This window comes from Thermobia domestica, chromosome 15 (assembly GCF_964235325.1).
Source record: "Thermobia domestica chromosome 15, izTheDome1.hap1.1, whole genome shotgun sequence".
Classification (NCBI taxonomy): Eukaryota; Metazoa; Arthropoda; class Insecta; order Zygentoma; family Lepismatidae; genus Thermobia; species Thermobia domestica.
The window spans coordinates 91,660,608-91,674,796 of record NC_137468.1 but is presented as its reverse complement, the minus strand read 5'-3'; the positions used below and the strand labels follow the sequence as shown (position 1 = coordinate 91,674,796).

General features: G+C 38.7%; 1 protein-coding gene across 2 annotated transcripts in view; it reads right to left on the bottom strand.

Annotated features, from left to right (window-relative positions):
- Window positions 1-14,189, bottom strand: part of LOC145671147 (potassium/sodium hyperpolarization-activated cyclic nucleotide-gated channel 2-like) — a 169,344-nt gene that overhangs the window by 84,628 nt on the left and 70,527 nt on the right. The window contains exons 1-2 of one of the 2 annotated variants that reach the window (XM_081739969.1): window positions 10,151-10,441; window positions 3,587-3,811 (exon numbers count right to left, since the gene is read on the bottom strand). In XM_081739969.1, coding sequence (XP_081596095.1) covers window positions 3,587-3,792 — 206 coding nt within the window. In that variant the 5' untranslated portion in view covers window positions 3,793-3,811; window positions 10,151-10,441. Of the gene's footprint in view, window positions 1-3,586; window positions 3,812-10,150; window positions 10,442-14,189 lie in introns of those variants that run through there. The other variant, XM_081739968.1, reaches the window with a different exon arrangement.

Here is a 14,189-nt window from a genome sequence, read left to right as displayed (position 1 = left end):
ATAGAACAACCCAGAGCATTTTTTTTACATAGCACAGCTTTCTTTGGCGTAGAACGTTGCTATGTTGCTTCACCCAGTTAAGACTTCTACTGTGTGCCTGAGGCATTAGTCTTTTATACGTAAACACGTCTGTTGAATCTACCTCTTCTATCGAAGTAATGGATCGATTATACTACTAGTATTAGCTATTTTGTTGATGTATTGACCTTGAAGAACCAACAAATGGATTTTCATTGAGTCACGAGTCGCTTTTGTCTGTGAAGTTGATATACAGTAGAAATGACCTAAGCATTATTAACCCGATGTAAAATAGAACCCACAAATTTGATATAGCAAGAGGCCTTCCCACAACTGCTTCCAATCCGGCATAAATTTCACGCCTAACTTTATGATATACACCAGTATCATTGATATGTTACTGTTAATAATATTTATGGAACTAGACAGCTTTTAATTTTCCAAAATATACCGTGCATAAAAGTCGGAAGTCTTATAGTGTGGTTTCATCGGTGTGTGTGTGTGTAACAGATACCAGAGCAAAGACAGTAAGTGATATCAAGAAGTGATTTTCTGCCATTCATTCTGCATCCAAATAATAGGTTCCATCTCATCCGCTAACTCCATATTCAAGCCAGAAGTGGTTCAAATTAGCTCCGGTTCTAACATTTAACCCATAGATGAAAACGGCAACATACAGTGAGAAGATGTTTTTTTTTTTCGTAAATGATTTCGTGTGTATAAGCATCATATCATGGTCATCCACAATACTCTACTAAAATTGAAAATGGTTAAGTTTATTAATACTACCGGTTTCAATACCAGTTTCGGCTTTTATCGTCATAGCATGAAACGGTAACATAGCGAGAACTGACTTTTGAAAAGGAGTTACCATCCAGAGAACATCATGAGTATCCAAAATACTCTACCAAAACCATAGATGGTTGAAATTTACAATTACTTCCGGTTTCAATTTCCGATTTCCGCCTAATAGAAATAGTAAATGCTTCAGGAAGTGGTCTTTTGCAATTAACTCAGTGTCCAAAGAATAGATTTTATTTCCCCCGTTAACCTTTTACTCAAACCGTAATTGCTTCAAATTAGCCATTTCCGGTTTCAACATTTGTCGATATACAAAGAAAATGATAACGGATAGTAAGAAGCATTTTCTACAAACGATTTAGAATGTAAAGACAACCTATCATGACTATCTACAACACTACGAAATTCGGCTGTAGTTAGATTTTACTATAACTTCTGGTTTCAATAACGGTTTCAACGTTTATCTCTATAGAACGAAAACGGCAGCAGATACCGAGAAGTAGTTTTAGGCAAACGATTCAGCCTCTCAACAAACATATCGTTACTATCCATATAACTCTACCAAAACTGGAAATTGTTCAAATTTACTAGTACTTCCGGTTCCAATACTGATTTCCGTAGAGCAAAAATAGTAAGAGACATTAAAAAGTGTTTTTTTTTTTTGCAATCGATTCATCGTCTTAAAAATAGCTTCCTCCTTCTCCGTGGCAGCTTTGATCATAGCAGTTGTTAAAATTAGCCATATTCTGTTTGAACATTCCTCGCCATAGAACGAAAACAGTAACATATAGCGAGAACATTTTTGTCCAAATAATTTAACGTCTCAAGGCAACATACCATAATTATTGTCAACATCCTACTTGAACAGAAAGTGGTTCAAATTAAATATTACTTCCTATTTCAATTCTTATTTCCATAGATTAAAACAATAGGAGATATCAGGATACGGCTTTTTACAATCAGCAGGAAGTGGTTCAAATTAACTATTATTTCCTATTTCAATTGTTATTTCCATAGTTCAAAATAATAGATCATGACGGCGCCAGGATTTTGGTAATGTGGGTGCAGGTTAGGATTGGGCAACACATCCAAAGTTTTACTCAAAGAAAACAAAAATTTAAAAAGGACGGTATGGACACAGTGAATCCACGCTCTTTGCATAGTTTGATAATGGTATTGTAACTGTAGTTCACGTCGGAAAGGACAGTTATGTAGCCTTCCCAATAATCACTTATTTTGGGCGGCGTTTGTCCTGATATGCGCTTACCACACCTGTCACGCAGAGTCAATGGTCCAAGGAACTCACACGACTGGCAGCTTCATTCTCTTCCCGTTTGGTGGTGCTGCACAAGGTATGTAATTTCGTCAGCATAGATCGCAAACAACCTCTGTATACCAGATCTTGTTGAATAGCAGTTGAGGTATTACAAGCTACACCGTAGTTTTAAATCCCCTAATTCTCTCATCGAAGATTATGATGTGTTGTTGTGCCCGAAGGTAGGTGTTGATCCGGACTCTGGACAAAGTAAACCAATGGTAGTCTGCCATTGCCTTTCGTGGGATGATGATGTACTAAGGACGGGACCTACAGCTTAACTTGCGATCCGATCCACTTATGTCTACCGGGAATCAAACCCGTGACCCCTTGATTACAAGGCTACGAGCATACCTACTCATCCATTGAAAAAATATAATTGTTTACATTATTTACCGTCAGTAAAGGTTTAATAGCATCTATAATAATAATACAATAAGCCGTGTGTCTGTCTGTAGCGCTTTTCAACTCGAGAACCATAATAGATAGAAACATGAAATTTTAATGTATTTTAAAGCTCAGAAAAATGATCCAAATGACCCGTTCGAGGTCCCTAGGTCACACCTGAGCAGAGATGTGAGACTGCAAAATCCCCATAAGAATTACATGGGGTATTTTAAAAATAATCGAAAATGATTAATATTAGAGTTGAATTAATAGATTTTAGGGTCGCTGAGATGAATAGTGACAGTTTTAATACAATTCAACTTCAATTTCATATTCCACTCCCCAGGGAGAGGGCGAGATTTTAAAAGTAATTGGAAACGACAGATATTAATGTTGAATTCATAGTTTTTGATGTTACTGAGTTTAACAGTATCAGTTTTCATTATGTTCAAGTTCACCCTCATCCCTTGGAGTTCGGATGGGAGAGGATGGCTTTTTTAAGAAAATAATCAGATAAGCTAGCTAATTAGTAACTACTGTAATTAGAGCAAATTAAACACATTAACATAGTTTCGCGGGACTCTGCGGGTTGTTAGTTTTAAATATTACTTTATTGCGAATATTTAAAAAATCCAAAATTTTGCCGCCACCTAAATTCTGCCGCCCTGTGCTCGAGCACAGAATAGCACTTACCTAAATACGGGCCTGATCGCCCCACAAACACTACAATGAAAGAGGAAATTGTAATTTTGCTCTAAATTTCCGAACCAATGAACTTTAAGGAATAAACATTAGTAGATCAAAGGTAAGGGAAATAAATACATGAAAATGAATGTAAATGTATGTACTGTACCAGAGGATGCTTTCTTTGCCTACCAGCCACACTATTTGGAACCGAAAATGCAACTTTTGGAACCTTGTACTTTCGTTGTAACCGGACGTAACGAAATTACTTGAGTCATCCATTTTAGAGTTGCCCTTGTAAGAGATGAAAATTAACAGAAGTTGAGGATGTAACTATATTATTTGTGTTCTTTTTTAATTGTGGTGCACTAATATACTTACCTTGCTATACGAAATGGATCAAGAACAATTTCATCAGTATCTGTTTCCACATATCCACTCATGAATGTTAAGCATATATCAACGAAGAAGATGATGTCTATCATTATCATTAGTCCCAATAGAAACTGTGACATTTTATGGGTATATTCTACGAAGGCTGTGACAAATGGTACTTCCAAAAATGCCAGTAACAGTATTGCAACCATAAATAATTTCCATGTTATTCTAAAGGAAGCAAACAGAAAAACAAAAATAAAAATATGAACACAAAATTTATTATATTTAGGAAAGTAATAAACTGTACAAAAAATGATCAAATAGACATTCAGAAAATTAATTTTACTGGATTGAGATATTTCGATAAAGAATGCTGAAAAAGAACAATTTATTTTCGAACCTAATGTCACATGGATCTCACTTAAGGCTAAAGGAGACGAAAAGTGAATGGTGAAACGACAGTACGTAACACTCATACGCTTAATGAGACTAAAATGATGAAATTAAATCTTTCAGTTTAACGTCACACGATTATGCCCTTTAGGCTAAGGGAAACGAATAATTATGCAAGTTAATGATGATGGAATCTTTAGTGGAATGAAAGTATAGGAAGAAACAAGTGTAACCCGAGGAAACCCATAGACATTATGTTCTCTACTACAAATTTACTTGGCCGGAGATTTTAATGGGATTAGAACCAAGATTGACAGATCTTGCAATTGCCAGTCTATCACCTTATACTATTTGACAGTGTCAGTAGGCTGAAAGCGAACAAGATTCGTTATATAATGTAATTCCTTATTTATTATATAGTGTTCAAATGAAATTTTCTGAATAAAATTTATTAAAATTACAGAGATATAACGCCGGTACTGGTAAATTATTCTTGGTATAAATATGTGATCTGTACATCTTGTGAGTACCTCATCCAAAGTTTAAAAGTTTATGCGTAGAATGCAGGAGGTTGTTATCTCTTGGCAAATGAATCCTAATTTTTCCAGAAGCAAACATTGGAGTGGAAGGCACAGAAGTTCGAAAAAAGAGATATTTGTTTCTTTCAATTTCAATTTTCTTCTGAAAAATGGCGGAAAGAATATCTCTATTCTCCTTATCCTAACATTTTATGATTGTTATCGTTCTTCCTTAAGAAAATCTTGTAAATTAAAAATTGTAAAGCAACCCGCATTGATGTCAAGCAATTTCATACGGATTAACCCATTTTTAAAGCATTCATTCTGGTATTTGAAACCTTGCATAATGTAGAGATTCAGGAGTGAATCCAGGATGGACTTCTGCGGGGAAGGGGAGTTGTAATACTGCTACTCAGGGCTACTTCTAAGAGCTCCAAACTTTGGGATGGGTTTTATTTATATATACAATAAGAAAGTTTCTTCTTCCTGGGTGGGGACGATCGCCCTTCCATGGATCCGCCCCTGGAGAGATTTAATCTTTTCGTACAGGTTAAGAACTGCCCAGCATACAAAATAGGCTATAGCTGCAAAACATTGTTTATGTTTGACCAAATAAATATCTTGATGCTTTAAATACATCTATTATGTTAGCAGTTGCCGTTTCGCTAAACGTGTTAGGCAAGAATATTTGTTTCATAACATACAGGGAGGTGCAAGGGCTAAGGAAGCAAAGGTAAGCAAGTGGCATAATGTAAAAGTGCCGAATGCTTAGGGGTGGGCACTATTCGGAGCCACACAGATCTACAGTACTTCAGACAAGTGTCGGGGTACGTAAGATATGTGGAGTGTTGTTCTCTCGGAGGCATATGTGGAAAACCGTATCTTACTACCGTAATTTCAAAGCCGGCTGTATAAACGAGTTCCTTACACATTATTCTTTCTTTGTAAAGTAATATATTTTATCCTAATATTTCCAATTGTAATCCGGACCGTTCACAATCTGCATCATTATAAACAGTTTAAGTTATTAAATCATCAGAAGTCAAAAGTCAGCCCCAGTGGCGGCAACACTTAGCACTCCTGAAAGGGAGTAGGAGAAGCATACATAAAGTGATAAAACGATTGATATTAAAGTCCAATTCATAGTTTTCGGGGTCGCTTAGATAAAGAATGACACTGCAGATGCAATTAAAGTTCAAGTTCGTCCTCTCATTAGAAGATGTGAAGAGGCTGAAATTGACATTAAAAATAATTGAAAATGACCAATATTAATGTCAAGTCCATACTGTTTAGTGGCTCCTAAGTTGATTGGTAACAGTTCAGATGACCTTTGGGTTCAAGTTTAGCCTCCAATAGGGGCAAGGTTTAGGAAGAATGGAAGGAGATAACATATAAAAGATCGAAAACGACCAATATTAGTGTAGAGTCCATAGCTTTGGGGTCGCTGAGATGAACAAATACACTCCCAATGCAGTTTAAATCCAAATTCAGTCACCCCTGGGGAGAAATGATGACATGAAAAAAATAATCAAAAGCAACTGATATTAGTATCGAATCCAGTTTCCAAGGTCCCTAAGTTGCCTGGCGACACTCTCTATACCATTTAGGTTTACGTTTATCCCCCATTAGCAATCCAAGTGTAGGGAAAGGGATTGGCATGTAAAAATAATCGGAAAAGAAAAATATTACTGTCGAATCTATAGTTCTAGATGTGACTGATATTAATAATTACAATTCCGATGGTATTAAAATTCAACTTCACCCACATCGGCATGGAGGCTGGGAATGAGTGAAAAATAAAGTATCTCAAAGGACTGACTAGTGAGATTAGTCTCGAATCATAGTTGGATTCATCAGTCTATTAGGGTTACAATCGCGATGACATTTAATCCGAAGTTTACACACGAACAAGTATGTCAGCTGAACTGGGAATTTACAGGGGCAACGCCAAAAGTGTTACTTTCACACACACACACACACACACACACACATATATATATATATATATATATATATATATATATATATATATATATATATATATATATATATATATCACTTTTCATCTAAAAAAATACTGTTGGAGGAAGACACTCTAAGGGAGCGGGAGTTGAAAGGAATGATATGTAGAAATAATGCAGAACGATTGATATTAGTATGCAATCCATAGTTTTCGGGGTCGCTGAAATGAATAGTGCCACCCCCAGTGCTGTTTAACTGCAAGTTCATCCGTATCGGCAGAAGGTGGATGTGGGGGAGATGAAAATTAAATGTCAAAAATAACTTAGATTTATATCGAATTCAAAAAGTTTCCAGGTGTCGCAAAAATGTCTGACCGGTCTGAAATAACTTTTGGAAGCAGGTAGCCACTTCAAGCTATATTTTTAAATCATATCAATTTGATTACAGGTCTGTTTATGCCAAAAGTAGAGTATTTTCTGTACTTTTATCTTTAAACTTTCATTGTAATAAACATTCTAAGAGGAAGGGAATTCAAACACAAGGTAATCAAGAGGAGGAAACGAAATAACGAATGTGCCTGCCAACCTTTCAGGAGCTAGTCTGTCTACCGATCTTCAGTAATGTAGCCACGCTGCGCACATACAAAAGTCATAGCTCGTTTAGAGTCGAAGAGAAATGTACGTATCGAAACAGCTTGTTCGTGTGTGTTGGTTGTATGACTTTGAAGTGGGCCCATCAGCTTCCACATTAAGTCGCCGCATACGTCAGGCATTTGGGGAGAATGGCGTGAACGAATGCATTTCCTGGCATTGGATCTAGAAATTTCTCTTGGGAGATGTGAACTTTTCGGGTTGATCTCGCAGTGGTGGACCACATGTGTTGGATGGCGAGGCATGAAAGCAATCATCGAGTAGGACAGTGGTCTAACGTGTGATGAACTTGCAAAAAAGATTTCATGTTTCCGCTGAAATAATTAGACTGCACGTGCATGTGATACGGAAGTCATATAAGTGATTACTTTACACATTGTCGGCAGCCGACAAGAAACGATGAGTGACAACCTTTTGTCCTTGCTCACTCGGTACCTGAACACACCCACCTTTGATCATTTGCTCACTGGTGACGAGAATTGGGTCCTCTACGACACTGCCAAGCTACCAGACATTGCGTATCGTCACGTGATTCTGTTCCTCACACCTCAAGACCCCCTCAGCACCTACGAAAGATTATGCTGTCTGTTTGATGGAATTGTCGGCAATTGTTGTGTATTACCAGCTCCTTCCGCCTGCTCGGACCATCAGTCTACTCTCAGCAGTTACAAAGGCTGCACCGTGCATTGCGGCAGAAGAAGTCGGCATTGGTGCATCCCAAGGGTGTGCTATTCCTACAAGACAATGTCAAGCCACATGTGGCATGAAGCCTTTAGCAGTGCAGGCACTGAGAGACACTGTGCCATTTCGATATTCACCGTACCTTGTTCCAACAGACCACCTGTTTTATTCCCTCGACAACCACCTCCGTGGGAAATCCTTCGCATTGAGGGACACTTGCGGAACGCATTCACGGATTTCTTTGCATCCATAACTGCCGAGTTTTATTACTAGGGTACTGTGTAGCTGCAGGAACGTTGGCAAGAGGTATTGGATACTGATGAAGATTACTTCGAAACCTAACGATACTATATTGTTCTTTGTTTATCACGGCTCTAGAACGCAAGAACTTTTATGATAATCTTGTATTTCCCATAAACCTATTCTCCCCGTACGAAGCATGGTTATTTCATCTAGTATATATATCCTACTTGTTCTGAAAATATAAAACTGAGTGCTTGAACTTCACCCTTGAATTTCTACGTACGTCACTGGTCAGAAATTTGTAGATTTGCAATATAGAAATTAGGACATTTATATAAGTACGCACTGTATGATGTTTAAGTGCAATCTTGGGGCCGCGGTAGCGCAGCGGTAGAGCGTTCCCCTTTGGTAGCTGGCAGTTGTGGTCTCTAATCCCAATTCACACCAAGTGGGCTTTGTGGTGAGCAAACATACTGTACATGAATTTTCTCAAGCTTTTCTGTTTCCTCCCACTTCCTTCATTCCACCATTTTATTCATTCTTATCATCACCATCTTCTTTATCCTACGTGGCATAACCGCAGAACGTAAAGTTGAACGATATCATTTTAAACTTCCAAACTAAATTTATGCTATGCGTAAGTGTCGGAAATCTTAAAGAAAAACTTCGTTGATATCTGGTATCAGAGTAAAAACGATAAGAGATATCGAGATGTGGTTTCTTGGAAATGATTCCGCGACTGAACGAACCTATTCAAACCAAAAGTCGTTTAAATTAGTCATTTTCGGAATTAAAATTTATGGCGATAGGACGAAAATGGTAACAGATGGCGAAAAGAGGTTTCTGTAAAGCATTCAGCTTCTCTAGGCAACATATCATGACTATACCGAAAACTATCAAAACCAGAAGTGGTTCAAATTTGATATTACTTCCGTGATTTTCCCAGAGTAAAAATGGTAAGAGATATTGAGAAGGGGTTTTCTGCAACCGATTTACTGTCGCAGGAATAGTTTCATATTCTTCAAATTGGAAGTGGTTCAAATTAGACATTTCCAATTTCAATACTTATCGTTGTAGAACAAAAATAGTAATAGATAATGACAAGGATTTTCTGCAGTCGATTTAATATCTTAAGGGAGCACATCGTCAAAATAAGCAACATTCTATCAAAACCAAAAGTGTTTGGCATTTGCTACTACTTCCGGTTTCAAAACTGATTTTTCATAGAACAAAAACGATAAGAGATGTTCAGATGTAGTTTTCTCACAACTGATTCAGTGTATCAAGAATATGTTCCATCATCTTCTTTAACCCGTATTCAAACTGGAAATTGTTTAAATTAAAGCATTTCCGGTTTCAATATTTATTGTCATAGAACAAAAAATGGTACTAGGTAGTGAGAAGCGGTTTTCTTCAAACGATTCAGAGTCCCGAGAGTGCATACCATCCCAACCTGCAACACTCTTATCAAATCCGGAAGTGGTTGAAGTTTACTATTATTTCCAGTTTCAATTGTCACGTACCCGCCAGGAAGGACAAACAAAAATCTCTTTCTTTGTTATCTTTAAGCATTAAAAACAGCTCAAGATATGGAAATGACTGACAACGACGAAAACCAGTATGGAACCGAATAAAACCTGACCCCGCATGCTAACACCCAACCTTCAAATAAATGACTATTAAAGTGTTTTAGTAACTAGATAAAACGAAACAACAAAGATAAAATTCCAAATAAAAAGGTGGGTGGCAGCAGCGGGGGCATCTCACACTCACTCTCACTCTCATCGCCGTTCTCCACAGTGAATCTTCTCGACAAAGTGATTGAAGAGCTGACCTTCCTGGAGTATGGGACTGAAACCTGCAGTGTAAGTCATTTTTCTCTATCCTCTCTCTGATTTATGAGCTGTGGATTTGGGTAGCAAAGTCGGTATCCCGTGAGGGGATAACTTACTGTAACACACTATACTACCTGTAATACAATAGCCAATAAACCAGTTACTGTCTAAATTAAAATAATTCCTTTCAGTAGACAACATTGACACCTAAGTAGTTTCTGTAATTGTCTCAGAGAAAAAAGAAAAGAAAGAAAGAAAAGAAAAACACAAAAGCAAAGTACTTACCCTCAGCCATTCTTCATCTGGTTCAAGACACGGAACAATTGTTACACGATTCACCGCATTACGCGAAAAAAATAAAAGCGGCTAAACGCACCCGTATCGATAACTGATGACAATTATCGATGTCACCTTTGATTTGCCACTCCGAACTTCACTTTAAATATATTCATTTCATAGTTTCAGGCACCAACACAAGGTCGATATTGATTTAGTAAGCAACTAGTACATACTTTCACTCGCAGTCTATGTTCCCTGCAGCTATTTTTCACGTATTTCCACTGCAAACTAGCAAATTCTTTACATTCTCTTTTTCACGGAAAGCACCTTGGCAATAGTGAATAACAACGTTTTTTTTTTCTCTTTGTTCTATGAAGCAAGCTTTTCTTTATTTAGACAAGACCTTGCAACAATTTCTGTAGTTTCTTTTTCTCAGACACTTACATTTTAGACAGCTGCCAATAATATGAAATAATATACAACATATGGTAAATTGCTGCCGCGAATTACAACATACGTATCACATACGGGTTTCCATGGGGCTAGAGCCCCGTCTACATGTATGTTCTTTCTTTCCTCTCTAATGGAAAAATGAATAAACTTATTTATTAATATATAAATAAACAGTCCCACGCATCTCACAGTTTTTTTCTTTTTTTTCAGAGCCTTCATAACGACTTGGCTTTTCTGTATTCACGCTTTAGATTTGACACCCAGCCATGTTGAATTATCGATTGGCGCAGAGTATACTAAGATTGAACATGCCATTCCCCACACTCATATGGTACCTTTGGTTTATTCTTTCACCCTACCTTCGTTTGACCTCACTGACATTACTGTCCCATGTAACCCGGACAATGGATCAAGATTCTGTACTACATTAACAGAATTTTTACATTCTGTCAACAATTTTACCTCTGATATCTTTCAAGCAACCTACGCAACCAAATTCGCTACTGTCGGTCCAAAACCGCGCACTACACGTGCCCTTCTACCATTTTTAGGTAATTTTTTGAACTGGCTTACAGGAACAGCTACAGAATCTCAGATCTCGAGTTTTATTACAAATGAACATGAACTTAAAACACACTTACAACTTCTAGAGCAGGAACAAATGGGGGTTCATTCACACTTATATAATTTCTCATATTCCCTTTCTCGCCTCGCCAATGAAACACGGCTTGGTTTTTCACAAATTCAAACCGCTTTCCGTCGAATTATTGACGATGAACAAAACCTTACGGCTCAACTATCGAGTAATCGACAACACCTCCTGTCGTTTATACAATTATTCTTTCAGATTGATACCCTTCTACTACATAAGTTAAGCGAAATTTTTCACCTAGATATATTCAACAATATTTACGAAAACTGTAATCGAAATTTGCTTCCTACTACTCTATTACCCATCAATACCTTCCAAAATGATCTCGCTAAACTCAACACTCGCTTGTCCACAAAAGATCTCAAAATATCGCCATATTTTTCACCTCATTTAATACACTCACTGCCGCTCACCCATTGCCACGTTACTCCAGACAAAGTCTATTTGCAAATACGTATTCCGGTTTTGCCCCTATCTTCTTCTTTTACTTTATTCCGTATTAGGACTTACCCGGTCGCCACACGAAATGAAACCTGTTCGCTTGCTTTACCCACAGATCTTGCCCTCTTTAATGCTACGCATACCATACCCCTTTACAAAACAGATTTGCCTTCCTGTGTTTATTCCACTCGGCCATTTCTATGTCAACTCCCGGTAATTTCGAACCGAAATTCACAGCTCACCACATGCCTGCATCATTTACGTTTCCCCACAGTAACCGGACTCTTTCACGGCGTCTGCAATTTTTCTTGTACCCAGGACCACCCTTTCTCTATCCTACAGCTATCTAGCAAAGAGTTTATCTTAACCAACCCCCCTTCTCCACTTTTTCTCGTATCCCCGAATGGTACCCAGCAACCATTACTCACACAGGACAGTAGCACCATTAGGGTCTCCATACCTTGTGATCATTCACTGTCGACATCCACTACAGTTTTAATCCAACGTCCTTCCCTTTGTTTCCATAGTATTACCAACCCACGACTCATTTTATTACACCATATGCTATCAGTTAATCATACCTTATTTACCCTTCCCGCTGATCGCTTGTTTCCCTTTTATCCTAATTTTACCAACATTCCCCTTAATTTCAGCAAGCAAATTTCCCCCGTTTCACCCACTCTTCACACTTACAACCCTCCTAGTTGGGCGAGTTGGATTCCCGAAGAATATGCATTCCCCATACATAGTTCCCTCCTATCTTTCCAATTCATCTTTTCTTTAGCCAATTCCGTCTCCATTTTTTTTGTATATCGCCGCCTTCAACATTTCGCCCATCACTCAGACCAACCCCACCACGAAAACCTTCCGCTTACAGCTCCAACATCAGATTTCTGATTCTTGCCCTTTCTTTTTTTTTCAGCTTTTATACGGCGTTCGTCTTCCTTACACAAGGCATCTGCCCCGTCATGGCCTTACAATACACCGACCTTGTACTCATCGTCTTTACACCGTTAACTATGTTACTTCTTATACTCGCCTTTGGGTTCTGCTGTAAATTATATTTCACCCGCCGTTTCTATTCCCTGCTGCTCACCACCAACTCTCGTCTTCCAACTCCACGAGAACCACCCACCCACCTTACTTCCTTATCGGCCCCGCTTTCATTTCCTCTGGCAGATCCGCTTTTTGAAAATATTGTATAACCCTTGCGCGCTGTCTGATTGGCATATTACGTAACATTGGCCTCCTTTATTTCAATTTCTTTTCGACCATCCCCTTTATACTTCTTTTACCTTTTTTCCTGCTACTGTCAACTCCCTCCGGTTCCCCTCTCCCCAAACACAAGAGCAACGAGAGAAAAAGAGAAGCATGAAATATACTAGACTAAGATTTTTTCTTTCTCCCTTCTGAGCAACAATTATTTAAAACATTTCTCTATTATGATATTGCGTTTCATCCTGTTTCCTTCCTACCCCTTGCCCGCGACGACCATTCAGTTCCCAAGGCATACTCCAGTGGGGACCGGCGCATGTTCCTGACATCTGGCGATCCACAACGGCGCATGTTCCTGTTCCGACATCTGGCGATCCACAACGGCGCATGTTCCTGTTCCGACATCTGGCGATCACCAACGGCGCATGTTCCTGATCCGACATCTGGCGATCCACAACGGCGCATGTTCCTGTTCCGACATCTGGCGATCCACACCGGCACCGTCTTCTTCGCTCCGAATCCAGATTCCAACTGTTCCTGCTCCGATATCTACTGATCCAGGTGCTTTACCCGCTGGCCAATGGACCGCAGCCCCGCCACAACCGAAATCCACCGCCTTCGACTGTGGGGGACTCCAATCTCCACATCTTTCCCAGCATGGCTTTTCTGGAACTCTGGACCATACCACGCCGTCAACAACGCTCTGCTCCATCCCCTCCCTTGATATCCATTTTGCTACCGCCCACGCTCATAAACGTACTTTCAGTGATTCAGTGTATTAGTGATCTCAGTGTTTTTTTTCCTTTTTTTGTGTGTGTGTCAGTGTATATACAGTGGCATTTTTCCTTGTACTCAGGAATGGACCCAGGAATGTACCCAGGAAGGACAAACAAAAAAAAAAAAAAAAAACATTGTGAAATAAAATGTCACGATGACCACGTTGACTGTTGGTGCGATCCTGGTGGGGGACTGTCACGTACCCGCCAGGAAGGACAAACAAAAATCTCTTTCTTTGTTATCTTTAAGCATTAAAAACAGCTCAAGATATGGAAATGACTGACAACGACGAAAACCAGTATGGAACCGAATAAAACCTGACCCCGCATGCTAACACCCAACCTTCAAATAAATGACTATTAAAGTGTTTTAGTAACTAGATAAAACGAAACAACAAAGATAAAATTCCAAATAAAAAGGTGGGTGGCAGCAGCGGGGGCATCTCACACTCACTCTCACTCTCATCGCCGTTCTCCACAGTGAATCTTCTCGACAAAGTGATTGAAG